General features: G+C 41.7%; 1 protein-coding gene across 4 annotated transcripts in view; it reads right to left on the reverse strand.

Annotated features, from left to right (window-relative positions):
- Positions 1–774: 774 nt before the first annotated feature.
- Positions 775–16,091, reverse strand: part of UBE2K (ubiquitin conjugating enzyme E2 K) — a 60,852-nt gene continuing 45,535 nt past the window's right edge. For 3 of the 4 annotated variants that reach the window (XM_062212676.1, XM_062212674.1, XM_062212677.1), the window contains 4 exons: positions 11,670–11,752; positions 3,696–3,795; positions 1,657–1,785; positions 775–1,047 (listed from right to left, as the gene is read on the reverse strand). In XM_062212676.1, coding sequence (XP_062068660.1) covers positions 973–1,047; positions 1,657–1,785; positions 3,696–3,795; positions 11,670–11,752 — 387 coding nt within the window. In that variant the 3' untranslated portion in view covers positions 775–972. Of the gene's footprint in view, positions 1,048–1,656; positions 1,806–3,695; positions 3,796–11,669; positions 11,753–16,091 lie in introns of all 4 variants that reach the window. The other variant, XM_062212675.1, reaches the window with a different exon arrangement.

The raw sequence follows: 16,091 nt of genomic DNA on the forward strand, positions 1-16,091 counted from the left end.
CATAGGGCCATCTCTGCAAAGCCCACAATAGGGCTAAAAGCTACTAGAAACAGTTGACTGCATCTTTGCAAGTCCTCAAAGAGTTCATCGGTTTAGGAATAAAAGTCAAATTCTGTGACAAACTAAGCGGCGTCCTTCCTTTCTGGGAATACTGCAACGTCAAGTAGTTCCTGTTTTTGCAAGGAAACAAAACTGGCAGCTCCATTTTTACATTATTACTTACACAGGAAAATTTTTAAGAGTGTTTGAAGAACTATGAAAATATTACAAACCTACAACCTAAAAGTGGGGTAAGGGGCCCTGTTGCTCAGCACACTTCCCCATCAAATAGAGGAATTCCCGTCAGCACGCTAGCTGTGAGCGGTAAGAGGGCAAACAGACGTGGTGTCCCAGTTTGAGGACAGGGACAAAAGGCTCTGAACAGGTCACCATCTTCAAATCTGGATGACTCTTGTATCTAAGAATTCTCCAATGTGTAAAACGGTGGTCTTTTCAGCTACCCATCCTAAGAAGTCAAGTACAAGCATGCAAGTAAATGCACAGGCACAGAGGGTCCATGTTGAAAACAGTTACGGCAGCTGTGATGCCACACCGACAACGTGAATGGCCCCGACACACTCCAAATAGAATCTTAAGTATTCAACAAAATCCTGAAGCGAACTCTTGCTAGTCTTGGTACACCACTAAATACTAAAGTAGCAAGTTTTTTCATGGTTTTAGCTTAGCTCAAAGAATTTTTACACTATTAAGGAAAAAAAATTAAAGTATTTCCCCTTTTAAATTTACACAGACGTTTAATTAGCTTTATTTACAGAGCAGGGATTTTTTTTTTTTTCAGTCTCCAATGGTGCCTAGATAACATCATTAGGCAAGAATGCCAGTTTAAAAGAAATCTATGCAGAATCCTAAAAATAGCGATGCCGGAGCTCCCGGAGAGGAGGCCGCCTGACTGGGTCTGCAGCTCGCCAGGCCTCAGTTACTCAGGAGCAGCTCCGTTGCCGTCTCTACATCCCATGATTTTGAAGACAAGGCCACAATTACCGCGTTCTGTGGAGACAAAGGGACAAAACAAACTCTCAAGACAATGTTTTTAAAGTATTGAATTGCTGTCTTAATATTGACAAACATTTCTTTCTTCCCTTTCAAGAAGTACTTGTAGCACATAAAAAGCTTCCCAAATCAGTGAGCGGAATCAATAAAAGGAAAACAAAAATCACTGGCTATAGTAACAGAACATTTAACAAAACTGCATTTTCTGGTGTTTTTAAAAGGTAGAGTTAATTACACAAAGAGAGAGAGAGAGAGAGAGAGAGGTCTTCCATGTGCTGGTTCACTTCCCAAATGGCTGCAGCTGGGCTGATCTGAAGAAAGAAGCCAGGAGCTTCTTCGGGGTCTCCCACATGGGTGGCAGGGGCCCAAGCACTTGGGTCATCCTCTGCTGCTTTCCCAGGTGCATCAGCAGAGAACTGGATCCAAAATGGAGCACCCTGGACTTGAACTGCCCATATATGCCGGAGCCACAGGCAGGTAGCTTTACCTGCTACACCATAGCGCCGGCCCACAAAACTGCATTTTCTAAACTACTTGTCAGCCAAGGATTTAGAGAGATAATTTTAAATCAGTGTATCAAAAATCAAAACACCATTAGGTACTTACCCTATCAAAGCCCATAGCACATAGGTTTTCTATTTTTTTGGTGTATTCTGGACTAGACACTGGTGCTCCAGCATACACGTGCGCCCACAGCCGAGCTGTCTGTTTGAACATTTCAGGATTTTGTTTGTACTGCAAGGGGGAAAAGTTGACTGAAATGACAATACAGTCATAGCATGCAATACTGTAACTCAGTTCTCAACTGCCTACAACCCTACTTGTAACAAATAAAATTTACATTTAAAATGTGGTTTCACTTTCCATCACAAACTATGTTACTCATGAAAAGACTGTTTAACCTGAAGTTTTAAATTCAAAGTTGTACTGACGGAAGAAAAAAGTAAAGTTAATCTACTTTAATCTAAAAATGTAACAATTAGCAAAAAATTAACTATTAGAAATGTTACACAGTACAACAATAAACACTATACAACTATACACAGAATTAGTAGCTTATAAAATTATAATTAGATTTTGCTCCTGTCCCAGAGCTATATTAATGTATCTGATTTAAGGAAACCTCACGTGCAAAGTCCTAATTTATAATACACACTTTGGAATAATTGCAAACTCAAGAGTACTTTCAGAAGTTAAGACTTTTCACAGGCAATGGAAATACATTTATTCTCAAAATATTCTAGAACCCTCATTTCTTAGTAAAGCAAAGTATAAATGAACAACAACCATTTCATCTAGTCAACATTTATATTTAAGGTATTTTATAGATTTTGAATATGTAAATACTGAAAAGCTTCTACTGCTTATTAAAATCGTAAATGCAATTTCTATCATTAATCCCTAACAAGAAAATAAGTCAAATTATTGGACGATTTTAGGAATTAAAGTAATCCTTGTAGTATAACTTTAGCCTGTGGGCTTAGAATTCAATAGGAAATCAAAGCTAGAATTCAGAAAACAGAAAGCTATAATTACCAGCAATCTGTTGACAACTCATTGAACATATTAAGAAGGGGGTGTACATAAAATAAGGAGTGAACAGATCTTCAAGAGGAAGGAAAAGTTTCTAGAAGAGATAATTTGTAAATTAAAATCTTAAAGGATAAAGAAATTCAGTTTCCTCAGAGAGCAAACATGGCAGAGTGGATAAAATGATTAAGTAAAAATTAATGCAAACTTGAAAAAGCATGCTTTTGAAAAACAAGAATTCAGAAGATGAAGCTAAGTTTGCTGACACTGCAAATCATGCAGGAACTGCCACTGAAAGAGGAAGAGGAGGAGAAACAGAGGAACTAACACGGAACCACCTTGAAGACAGGAACACAAGAGGGCAGTGTATTAGAGAAGGAGAAACAACAAACACTCAGTAAACCGTACGGGCTGACATTCCCCTCTGGCAGACACCCGTTATTTTAAACTTCAGGCATTTCATAAATACAACTTCAGGAACAGTGACTGTTCCCACCATTCCTGCGCTCCCAGCCACACTCCCACCCTCCTCCTCCTCCCTCTCCTATTCCCCTTCTTATTTTAAAGGGCCAGATACTAATCATTTAGTGCTTTCAGACCACAGTCTGTTCAGCGCTGCCCCTGGAGTGGGAAAGCAGAGTAAGCAAAATGGTGTGGCGTTATTTCAGTCAAGTATTTCCAAAACTTAATTCGCTGACCCCTTGCCTTAGAATGATCGAAGAGCAGAACTGAAAAACATTTCTTCCATTTGTCAAATTACAAGGCCACGGCCATGCCACTTTGAAGCCCTGGTAGGAAGTGACTAAAATGATCACCAGGGAGAGATCCGTACTGAACAGAAGGACGGACAGGTGCACAGAGGCACAGAAGGTCATGTGTGAAAAATGGATGCTCATCATACAATTCTTTTGACTTTAACATTTTTATATGTTAAGAAAACAGTCTGCACCGTATGAACCTGTAAACTAGTATGTTAATAAATTTTCATCTTTACATCTGGACACCTTTTCCAAATTAAGTTCCAATAGAATATGTTCATGTGTTAACACTGCAAACCACAGAAGTACAGACTCATCTATGTGTGTAAGAAAATCTTTCAAAAGCAGCCATCGTACCTGATTTGCTACTACTGCATCTTGTGGGTCATCTGGTTCTGCAGCTGCCAATAGTGCTTGCAATGACAACAATACTGTGCGGAGAGTCATTGCTGCTGCCCTAAAATAAGAAAATATCCCAATTAGGAAGCCTGTGTTTTGTGAAGCAAAATGGGTATGATCTGAATAAAACATAAACCACCAGCAACTTTTTATCTTAATTTACAAAGTTAGAGAAATTTATAATTTTAGTTCTTTCTATTTTCTTTATTAGAGAGACACAGAGATAGATACTGATAGAGCTCCCATCTACTGATCACTTCTGAAATATCTACAAAAGCCAAGGCTGGGCTGGGGCGGAAGGTGGGAACCAGAAATTCAATTCAGGTTTCCCAAATTAGTGGCAGGTTTCCAAGTTATCTGAGTCACTACCATTGCTCAAGGTTTGCACTGACAGGAAGCACACAGAGCTTCTTAAAATTGAAGTTGTTTATGCTCAGGTTGAAACCCAGTTCTACTTGGATAAGATATGTGCTTATGTGTACAAAGAACAACACAGTGACTCCTGGTGGCAAATCTAACAAAACCAGAGTAACCTGGGGAAAGGTCACCGTGCTCGTAGCAACACTGGCATAGTTCATACAGAATTCTGAAACAACCTTCCTGCGAACACCACTGGACATAGAATCTATGTGATGCTGTACCTCTCAAGGATCTAAACTACTGAAAAGTCAATAAATGAATGTGGATTTGGGTGCCAGCACTGTGGCACAGTGAGTTAAATCACTGCCTATAACACAGCCATCCCAGGTGAGTCCCAGCTGCTCTCCTGATCCAGCTACCAACTAATGTGCCTGGGAAAGCAGCAGAAGATGGGAGATCCAGATGAAGTTTCAGCTCCTGGCTTCAGCCTGGTCCAGCCCCAGTCTTTGCAGCCATTTGGAAGTAAACCCGTGGATAGGAGATCAATCTTTGTCTCTCCCTCTCTCTCTGTAACTCTGCTTTTTGAATAAATAAAAATAAAAATTAAAAGATTTGATCTCAAGTTAAAACAGAACAAAACAGAAAATATTGTTGCCAAGAATGTGGAGAAACTGGAACCCTATGCACTGTTAGTGGGAATGTAAAATGGTGTAAACATTATAGAAAACAGCGTGAAACCTTTTTTAAAATATTAAACATAGGGGTGGCGCTGTGGTACAGCGGGCTGACGCCCTAGCCTGAAGTGCCAGCATCCCATATGGGCTCTGGTTCGAGACCTGGATGGCTCCACTTCCAATCCAGCTCTCTGCTGTGGCCTGGGAAAGCAGGAGGATGGCCCAAGTCCTTTGGCCCCTGCGCCCAAGTGGGAGACCTGGAAGAAGCTCCTGGGTCCTGATTGGCATAGCTCCGGCCGTTGTGGCCAATTGGGGAGTGAACCATTGGATGGAAACCCCCCCCACACACACACACCGTGTAGCTTTGACTTTCAAATAAATGCATAAATAAATCTTGAAAAAAATATTAAGCATAAGTTAACATATAATCTAGCCATTCTACTTCTGGGTACACACCCAAGAGAACTGAGACTAGGCACTCTAACAGATTCACAGACTCATGTTCATAATCTGAATTATTATTAACAGCAAAAGATGGAAGCAACCCAAGTCTCCATCAGTGGAAGAATGAATCAAAAAGATGCTTAGCATTTGTATTTATACCCAGTGGAACAATTGCCTTAAAAAAGAAGGAAATTCTGACTCATGCTACAACACAGATGAACCTTGAAGACATTACACTAGGTAAAATAAACCAAAAACCAGACATAGGATTCCATTACTGTACCTACAGTACTAAAATTCATATAAAAAGCAGAATGGTGGTTGCCAAGGACTGGGGAAGGGAGAAATGGTTAATCAGAATAAAGTTTTCAGTTTTGCAACTTGAAGAGTTCTGGAGATTGCATCCCATATGGGCACAGTTCATGTCCTGGCTACTACTCCTCTTCTGACCCAGCTCTGTGCTTATGGCCTGGGAAAGCAATGGAAGATGGCCTAGAAGAAGCTCCTGGCTCCTGGCTCTGGATCAGCTGAGCTCCAACCTGTTGCAGCCATTTGGAGAGTGAACCAGTAGATGGGAGACCTTTCTCTCTGTAGCTCTAAGTCTCAAATAAATAAAAAAATCTTAAAAAAATAATTTTTAAGTAATAAAATCTTTCCTTAGAGATTCACAAATTCTTATTAATTTTTTAATTTATTTATTAAGATTTATTTATTTGAAAGACAGAGTTACATAGAGAAGCGTCTTCCATCTGCTGGGTCACTCTCCAAATTGCTGAAACGGCCTGGGGCTGGGACAGGCTGAAGCCAGGAGCTCCATCCAGGTTTCCCATGTGGGTGCAGGGGCCCAAGCACTTGGATCATCCTCCATTGCTTTCCCATGCCATTAGCAGGAAGCTGGATCAGTAGTGGAGCAGCTGGGGATGGGACTTGAACCGGTACACACAAGGGATGCCAGCATCACAGGTGGCAGCTTTACCCACTAACACCACAGCACGGGCCCCATATGTTTTTTATTTTTTATTTTTTTTTAATTACGCAGAGTTAGACAGTGAGAGAGAGAGACAGACAGACAGTCAGAGAGAAAGGTCTTCCTTCCGTTGGTTCACCCCTCAAATGGCCATTATGGCCGGCGCGCTGTGCCGATCTGAAGCCAGGAGCCAGGTGCTTCCTCCTGGTCTCCCATGCGGGTGCAGGGCCCAAGCACTTGGGCCATCCTCCACTGCCTTCCCGGGCCACAGCAAGAGCTGGCCTGGAAGAGGGGCAACCGGGACTAGAACCCGGCACCCATATGGGATGATGGCGCCACAGGCAGAGGATTAACCAAGTGAGCCATGGCGCCGGCCCCCCATGTGTTTTTATTTCTTATATTTGCAGAGTCACACACAAACTACTACAGACTTCTGCTATCACTACTTCAGGAATCAGAAACTAAGGATGTAAAACATGTAGAAATGGATGGTTCCCCCTCAAAACTGAAGAAAAAGATCTGGAGGTCTAACCTCAGATTTAATTCATAACAATCTCAGAAAATTATCAATTTCCTACATGCCTAATCATTTTCATCATAATATGTTTCAAGGGAGTGTTTGTAAACCATTAAGTATCAGCTGGCTAAAAGAATCTTTAGATGCAAAGTTTTTGAGCTGAACCCAAATCAATTATAAGCAATCACACTGTCTTAAGAATGAATTAAGAAAAGTAATACCCGGTGCTGCGGCTCAATAGGCCAACCCTCTGCCTTGCAGCGCCGGCAACCCGGTTTTTAGTCCCGGTTGCCCCTCTTCCTGGCCAGCTCTCTGCTGTGGCCCGGGAGTGCAGTGGAGGATGGCCCAAGTGCTTGGGCTCTGCACCCCATGGGAGACCAGGAGAAGCACCTGGCTCCTGGCTTCGGATCAGCGCGGTGCGCCGGCTGCAGCGCGCCGGCTGCAGCGCACCGGCCGTAGCGGCCATTGGAGGGTGAACCAATGGCAAAGGAAGACCTTTCTCTCTGTCTCTCTCTCTGTCCACTATGCCTGTCAAAAAAAAAAAAAAAAAAAAAAGAGTAATACCAAAGTATTCTTATGACACCAATCTTTTATGTTATTAAAAAAAAGACATAAAAGCTTTGGACTGCTCTACATTAATTTTATTTTATTATCTTTTTTAAAGATTTATTTGAAAGGCAGAGTTACACAGAGGCAGAGAGAAAGAGACAGAAGTCTTCCATCTGCTGGTTCACTCCCCAGATGGCCTCAACAGCTGGAGCTGTGCCAATCCAAAACCAGAAACCAGGAGTTTCTTCCGGGTCTCCCACGCAGGTGCAGGAGCCCAAGGACTTGAGCCATCTTCCACTGCTTTCCCAGACCATAGCAGAGAGCTGGATCAGAAGTGGAGCAGCCGGGACTTGAACTGGTGCCAATATGGGATGCCGGCACTGCAGGTGACAGCTTTACCTGCTACGCCACAGCGCTGGCCCCTCTACATTAATTTTAAAATATAACCCGGCACACCGGGTTCTAGTCCCGGTCGGGGTGCCGGATTCTGTCCTGGTTGCCCCTCTTCCAGGCCAGCTCTCTGCTGTGGCCCGAGAGTGCAGTGGAGGATGGCCCAAGTGCTTGGGTCCTGCACCCACATGGGAGACCAGGAGAAGCACCTGGCGCCGGCCGCAGCGGCCATTAGAGGGTGAACCAACGGTAAGGAAGACCTTTCTCTCTGTCTCTCTCTCTCACTGTCTACTCTGCCTGTCCAAAAAAAAAATTATTCTTCTTAAAGATTATGAGATTATGATTCTGTACCTTTTTTTTTGTTTTTTTTTTTTTGTTTTTTTTTAAAGATTTATTTATTTATTTTAAAAGCAAGGGTCGGGGTGGCAGACAGAAAGAGATCTATCCACTGGTTCACTCCTCAAATGACTGCAAATGATCTGGGCTAGGTCAAACTAAAGCCAGGAGCTCAGAACTTCCATCTGGGTTTACCACGTGGGTGGCAGGGGTTCAGGCACTTGGGCATCTTTTAGCGCTTTCCCAGGGACCTGGATCGGAACTGGAGCAGCCAGAACTCCAACCAGCGCTCACATGGAATGCTGATGTTGCAGCTGGCCGACAGCTTAACTCGCTGTGCCACAACACTGGCCCCTGCCCTGCACTTTTCAGTTCCAGTTCTGAAGCCTAGATATTGACATTTAAATATGTGTATCTACCAAGTGTCAACTGTACCTCAGTGTGGGGCTAGCACTGTGGCGCAGGGAGCTATGCATCCCACATGGGCACTGTTTCCAATCCTAGCTGTTCCACTTCCCATCCAGCTCCCTGCTAATGTGTCTGGGAAACCAGCAGCAGATGACCCAAGTGCTTGGGACCCTGTGACCCATATGGGACACCTGGATGGAACTGCAGTCTCCTTGCTTCAGCCTGGCCCAGTCCTGGCCAGAGGCCATCTGGGGGAGTAAATCAGCAGATGAAGACCTCTATCTACCCCGCTCTAATTTTATCTTTCAAATAAATAAAATCTGTTTTTTAAAAATTATGTCTCAGTAAAACTGGAGGGAAGGGCTGATTCTTTAGATATTTACTTCCATCTATTTTATCTGATATTTTTGATATCACTTAATATTTCAATCATAGATATCTTTTAATAGTTCAACTATCTCAGGAACAAGAAGAGTTCATAAAAAAGCTTTGAGAAGGCCGGCGCCGCGGCTCACTAGGCTAATCCTCCGCCTTGCGGCGCCAGCACACCGGGTTCTAGTCCCGGTCGGGGCACCGATCCTGTCCCGGTTGCCCCTCTTCCAGGCCAGCTCTCTGCTGTGGCCAGGGAGTGCAGTGGAGGATGGCCCAAGTGCTTGGGCCCTGCACCCCATGGGAGACCAGGAGAAGCACCTGGCTCCTGGCTTCGGATCAGCGCGGTGCGCCGGCCGCAGCGCGCTACTGCGGCAGCCATTGGAGGGTGAACCAACAGCAAAAGGAAGACCTTTCTCTCTGTCTCTCTCTCTCACTGTCCACTATGCCTGTCAAAAATAAAAAATTTAAAAACAAAAACAAAAACAAAAAAACTTTGAGACAAGAATAATTCAAGTTCTCTCCCTATATACATACCACACTCTTTCAACAAGCTATAGGGAGACAGGAAGTAGTAGTGCAATCAGCTTAACTCTCAGCAAAAAGGGAAGTCAGGTAGCTTTGCTTGTGTTTTGGGAGAAAGGGTTTTCATTCTAGCTACTGAAAACAGCCCGAGTAAGGCAGAAGTAGAAAAAGGGAGGCAGGGTATTACAATCATCCAGGCAAGCGGTAGCACAACATGGACCACAGTGGAGCAGTGAAACATCTGATAAGATTGTACAGGTTCTACCAACAGACTTGCAGACAAACTTCTGGGTACCAGAGAAAGAACAGTGAAAGATCAAGATGAGGTTTTGGCCTACAACTAAGAATGTAGCTGCCAATGACTTAGATGGGGAAGACAATATAAATTTAAGCAGGTTTTAGGTTAGAGGACAATCAGTTCAGTTTTTTGATGTGTGAGATGGTCATTTATATATTCAAATTAGATAATAAACAGGCAGCCGAATGAATCTGGGGCTTAAGAAAAGATAGATTTGTGAGCTGCCAATATTTAATGAAGTCATTATAAAATCAGATGAATTCACCAAGGAAGTGAGTGTGATTAGAAAGGAGCAAGCCCAGGGCCAGCGCTGTAGCGCAGTAGGTTAATCCTCTGCCTGCAGTGCCGGCATCCCATATGGGCGCTCTAGTCCTGGCTGCTCCTCCTTCCAGTCCAGCTCTCTGCTATGGCCTGGGAAAGCAGTACAAGATGGCCCAAGTCCTTGGGCCCCTGCACCTGCGTGGGAGACCCGGAAGAGGCTCCTGGCTCCTGGCTGCAGATCTGCACAGCTCTGGCCATTGTGGCCATTTGGGGAGTGAACCAGCAGATGGAAGACCTTTCTCTCTTTCTCTCTGTCTGTAACTCTACCTCTCAAATAAATAAAAATCTTAGAAAAAAAAAAAAGAAAAAAAAGGAGCAAGCCTTATTCCTTAGGCATTGTAATGTGCAAAATTCCAGGAGATAAAGGAGGAGCCAGTTAAGGAATCTGGGAGTGGACATGGGAAGAGGAGTATAGAAGAGCTGATATCCTGGAAGCCAACAGAACATCTCTAATATGGAAGAAGACAAAGTTAGGTCTAACCTACTCTTTTCAGGAATACAGATCAAGAAACAAGGGGCAGGCATTTGGCTCAGTGGTTGAGACACGGCTTAGGAGGCTCACATCCCACATAGCAATGCCTGGGTTCCATGCCCAATACCAGGCCTTGACTCCAGCTTCCTGCCAATGCAGACCCTGGAGGCAGCAGCAGTGATGGTTTTAGTAATTGAGTCCCTGCCACCCATGTGCGAGACCTAGACTGCATCCTGGCTTCAGCTCAACCGAGGCCCAGCTGACGGAGGTATTTGGGGTGAACCAGTGGATGAATGGGAGCATTCTTCTTGTCTGTTGCTCAGCCTCTCAATAAGGAAATAATTTTTTTAAGGTTCCATTACTGACAAAAATACATAATTTTCTGAAGATCAAGGAGCCAGGCTGGACCCACTAAATAATAGTCTTGGCTCTATGTGCGCTTACCAAATGTTGCTCTATTTTCTTCTGCTATTCCCTCTCTTATAAAAGAGTAAAATCAGAGGAAAAGATCGTAACACACATTCACTCAATCTCTTCTAATTTTGTTTTTTCCTACTCTAATGCCATTTCCTACCTCCTCAGTTTTTCCATCAGTATAATCATATGCTACATAAATAACACCTATCTTTTATCTATACCACCACCACCATCCACCATTTTTATCAGTTAGACTGTGCTAGACTCTAAGAGAATTACATAAAAAACAACTCATTTAATGCTCTCAATCCTGTGAAGCAGGTATTAATCCAATTTTATGAATGATGGAACTAAGGCACACAAACATTACATTTTGCTCAAAACCACACAGCTTAATTAATGGAAGAGCCAGAATTTGAACCTCATGCTGCTAAGATCAAACAATTTACATGGAAGCCCTATAAAAAGTGCTATACAAATGAAGTGCTCACCTATAAGGGTACCTCTTTCTCAGTTAACACAACTTCTAATAACTTTGTTGCTTATACTCCATCTGAATGGGAGATGACTATTTTAATATTTGTTATTTTTTTAAACTCACAGATATCTTCCTGCGATAACAAAGATTCAAATTCAACAAAACAACAAATTAAATTTAAAACTTTCCAAAATATAAAGCTAGCCTTTGACACTGCCTAACAAATCTCTACTCAAAGAGATTATGAGCTCAACTGTAACACATTTTCAACTGAAACTTTATAAAGTTATCGTCCCAAAGAAATAAAGTATAATGAGACTTATGTTTTGACATAATCACACACTAAACATTCTTTATAAGATTGGTATTTCTATGAGAGGAGAGAGGGTAAATTCAAAATGTCTTACCATTGATCTTTCAGGATATCCAAACAAATAGCCCCTGTGACGGAACTAATATTAGGATGCCATATTTTAGTGATAAACCGGACCTGAAATATAAAGCACACTTGAGTTTCTAAGCAACAGAAATAAAACATAATATTTAAATAGAACTACCATAAAATTAAATCCCTAGATTATCAGTGCAGGGAAGTGCATGCAGTAAATGGCTTTAGCTCTTCTAACTATGTGTAGAATATTGATTTCTAAACTTTTTTTTAAAAATAAGTTAAGGGAATGGCACTGTGGTGTAGTGGGTAAAGCCACCGCCTGCAGTGTGCTGGCATTCCATATGGGCCCTGGTTTGCGTCCTGGCTGCTCCACTTCCGATTCAGCTCTCTGCTATGGCCTGGGAAAGCAGTAAAAGATGGCACAAGTCCTTGGGCCCCTGCATCTGTGTCAGAGACCCAGAAGCAGCTCCTGGCTTCGGATCAGCGCAGCTCCGCCCACTGCGGCCATCTGGAGAGTGAACCAGCAGATGGAAAACCTCTCTGTCTCTGTCTCTCTGTAACTCTGCCTTTCAAACATATAAGTGAATCTTTAAAATAAGTTAAGACGTTTGAAGACCTATTCTAACATGCCAGGAACTAAAGAGATACTAAAACTTAAGAGCTTAAGAAACTTAGCCAAAACCCAAAGCTAGTTAAGTAATATGGTGCAAAAGGCAAACACACAATCTGATTTCAGATTCAGTCTCTATTTGTCTTAGTATGAAAGAATAAACCAAAAAGTGAAAAAGCTAACTATGAGACCACCAGGAAATAAAATCTAGTTCATCCACTCTTACTCATGAGTTCTTGGAGGACATTAGGATTGTCATTATTTCTGACACACATGTTAGAAACTAACTGAATCCAAGTTCTTTAACATTTAACAGATTAAATTTAACATGCCAAGTAATATTTTAAGTACTTTACAAGCTATTTATGGAAAAAAGACAAACAGCTTCCATTTCTCTCTTGTACATGTGACTTGATTTGTCTGCTCTACTTCCTTACCTATTTTCTCACTAATTTACATTCAAGCTGAAAAAGGACTGCAAGTCACAGATGACTTCAGAACATGTAAAACTAATGGACACTCTCCACTCCTTCATATAGTTTGTTTGATCCTCTTTATTCTTAAAACCTTACTATATTCAGTGATACCTATTTCTCTCCACAGAAACATTGTCCCATTCAAGGAAGCTAACATTTCTTCCCCTGGGTCACCAGTCTCAGGACTTGACCGCTTTCTGTTCCGCATTCTCAAACAATGAAATTTAAAAAAGCCTTTAAGATAAATCTGCTTTGTTTCACCACTCTGCTTAAGATACTTTAAAGATCTCTCATTCCTTTTATGTAAGTACTTTAAAAAAAAAAGATTATTTATTTGAAAGACAGAGTTACAGAGACAGGCAGAGATAAAGACAGAGAGATCTTCCATCCCAAATGGCAGAAATGGCTGGAGCTGAGCCAATCCAAAGCCAGGGAGTTTCTTTCAAGTCTCCATGCGGGTGCAGGGCCCAAAGACTTGGGCCATCCCCCACTGCTTTCCCAGAGAGCTGGACCAGAAGTGGAGTAGTCGGGATTCAAACTGGCACCCAAATGGGATGCCACAATACAGTCCAGGGTTTTTAACCTGCTGCACCGCAGTACCGGCTCCAAATGTGTACTGTTAACCTCAGCCTAACCCTCAAATCTCAGTTACATCCATCCTGCTTACGAGAGCATTCCAAGTCATCTAAGAGTATCTCATTATGCAATGTGCACCTAACATTACAGAAAACATATTACAGGGCTAAAGAGTATCACTAAACACAGTGCACTTCCAATTTTTGCAACAGTCAAAACAGAGCTTTTGTACTACAAACCACAAAATTTCACATTGTGATATTTTATCATTTACTGAGTTTGATGTACATATGCTGTAATTTCATTAACTTAAGGAAACAGTAGCGTTGTACAAATTTAAAATAAGGTGCTTTGGTATTTTCAACAAGACTGGAAAACAGAATTTTAAATTATTACTAAAGATGTCAGAAGGTTTACAATTTAGGTAATTAAGAATATGTAAACTGTACCTTTTTAAAAATAGGTATATTTATACATACAGACACATATGAAAAAATCCAACAAATATCAAGACCAGGGAATTATTAAACTAATTCTTACACTGTTCATAATCTCCAATTAGAAATAAGTTAATTCTGGGGACCTGCGCTGTGGCAGGTTAAACCACTGCCTGCAGTGGTTAAGCCACTGCCTGCAGCACCCATTTCAAATGGGCACCATTTCAAGTCCTGGCTGCTCCACTTCTGATCTAGCTTGCTGCACATGTGCCTGGGAAAGCAGCAGAAGACAGTTCAAATGCTTGGGCTCCTGCAACCACGTGGGAGACCCAAATGAAGCTCTTGGCTTTGGCCTATCCTAATGCGGCCATTTGGGTAATGAACCAGCAGATGGAAGATCAATCGATCTCTCTCTCTCTCTCTCTCCCCCTTTCTCTCCCCTCTAACTCTGCAAGCCTGACCTTCAAATAAATAAATCAAAACAAAAAAAAGCAGCAATTCAGAATTTACAGATGACTCACTAAAGAGATTAATCTTCAAGACAACACTACACTACCCACCACTACATATCTAATTAACAAGCTTCAAGCAATTTTGGTGCAGTCTACTCCTCTTTTACCAGCTCTTTCTTTCTTCTTGGTTGTTCTTTACCATCAGTTACTTGCTCTAAGAGGGACTTCACCTCTTTCTCTGCAGTACTCAAGGTTTACTGTTACCAATTAGTACTCACAAGCATCCTAAAAAAATACTGTCCTATTATTCTACACCCAGCTCATACCCACTGTGTTCCAACACTGTCTCTCATAGTACTAGCTACCATCACTGTCCTTTATCAACAACAATGCAAAATCAAAATAATTTGGAAGGGATGAAGTATATGAGCAAGTAACAATATAATTACACTTATAATGATTACTAGAGTCATATTTGCTTCTGATTACAATGCATAGCATGTGGTTTACAATATTAAAATACTTAATAACAATCCAAGTCTTCTTATTTTGGAACTTCAGAGCACTCAACAGCTTTAGACAAAATTAAAGGAATAAAATAAAAACCTGAACACTGTACACCATGGACACTGAATGTTACCAGAGACTATTCTTAATCATCTCTATGGGCAAACCCATCAGAGTACTTATCTCCTCCAGCGGAATGCACCTTGCATTCCATTCACAAACATTTCAGCTCCTACTTCATGGCAGACATGTATTCATATTCCCAGTTGGAATTTCCAATTTTAAGACTGGAACTCAAGATTATTTCATAGCTAAGTTAAGTTTTAACTCATTTATTGTGCAAAAGAACAAGCTACTTTAAAGTTGCATGCACAGACATGTATTAAATAAGATTATTAGCATTAGTATATATACTTAACTTCACATATAAAAGTATGTATAAAATACCAAAGGAAAATTCACAACTAATCTCCAATATGTAATAAGACAAACTACTGGCTGGCGCCGCGGCTCAATACACTAATCCTCTGCCTAGCGGCACCGGCACACCAGGTTCTAGTCCCGGTCGGGGCACCGTATTCTGTCCCAGTTGCCCCTCTTCCAGGCCAGCTCTCTGCTATGGCCCGGGAAGGCAGTGGAGGATGGCCCAAGTGCTTGGGCCCTGCACCCCATGGGAGACCAGGAGAAACACCTGGCTCCTGGCTTCGGATCAGCGCGGTGCGCCAGCCGCGGTGGCCATTGGAGGGTGAACCAACGGCAAAGGAAGACCTTTCTCTCTGTCTCTCTCTCTCTCACTGTCCACTCTGCCAGTAAAAAAAAAAAAAAAAGACAAACTACTGTGCTAGAGTTTTACTATTTTAATGGCTCTTTTATTCATATAAGTTATAGTTTAGAAATAAAACTGGCTGTATACAATCAAGTTCCTCTTATACCATTTTCAGCAGATTCAAAGGTATACTTTCTGTCTGAAAGAAAACCTAATGACCTGCTGGTCAAAAATTTACAGCAGAATATATTAAAAGGAAATATTTTTGTGATCATGTTAAGATAAATAAAAGTAAGTTTTCAACTGATTCATATGCCTTTCTTATCTGTGGGTAATACATTCCAAGACCTCCAGGGGAAGCCCAAAATCTTGGACAATATTGAACTCTAAACATACATAGTAATAATAATGTTTAATTTGTGAGTCAGGCATGATAGCGATTAACATTAACTGGTAATAATACTTAAAACATAAATCACTTCTGGAATTTTCCATTTAATATTTTCTGACCTTGGTTGACTATGGGTATCTGAATCCAGGGAATGCAAATCAAAGATTAGCAAGGATTGCGGTAATATGTCAAAAGTATCTAAAACAAAGCAAAGACTAAGCAA

The sequence above is a fragment of the Lepus europaeus genome, chromosome 16, assembly GCF_033115175.1.
Source record: "Lepus europaeus isolate LE1 chromosome 16, mLepTim1.pri, whole genome shotgun sequence".
NCBI classification, from domain to species: Eukaryota; Metazoa; Chordata; class Mammalia; order Lagomorpha; family Leporidae; genus Lepus; species Lepus europaeus.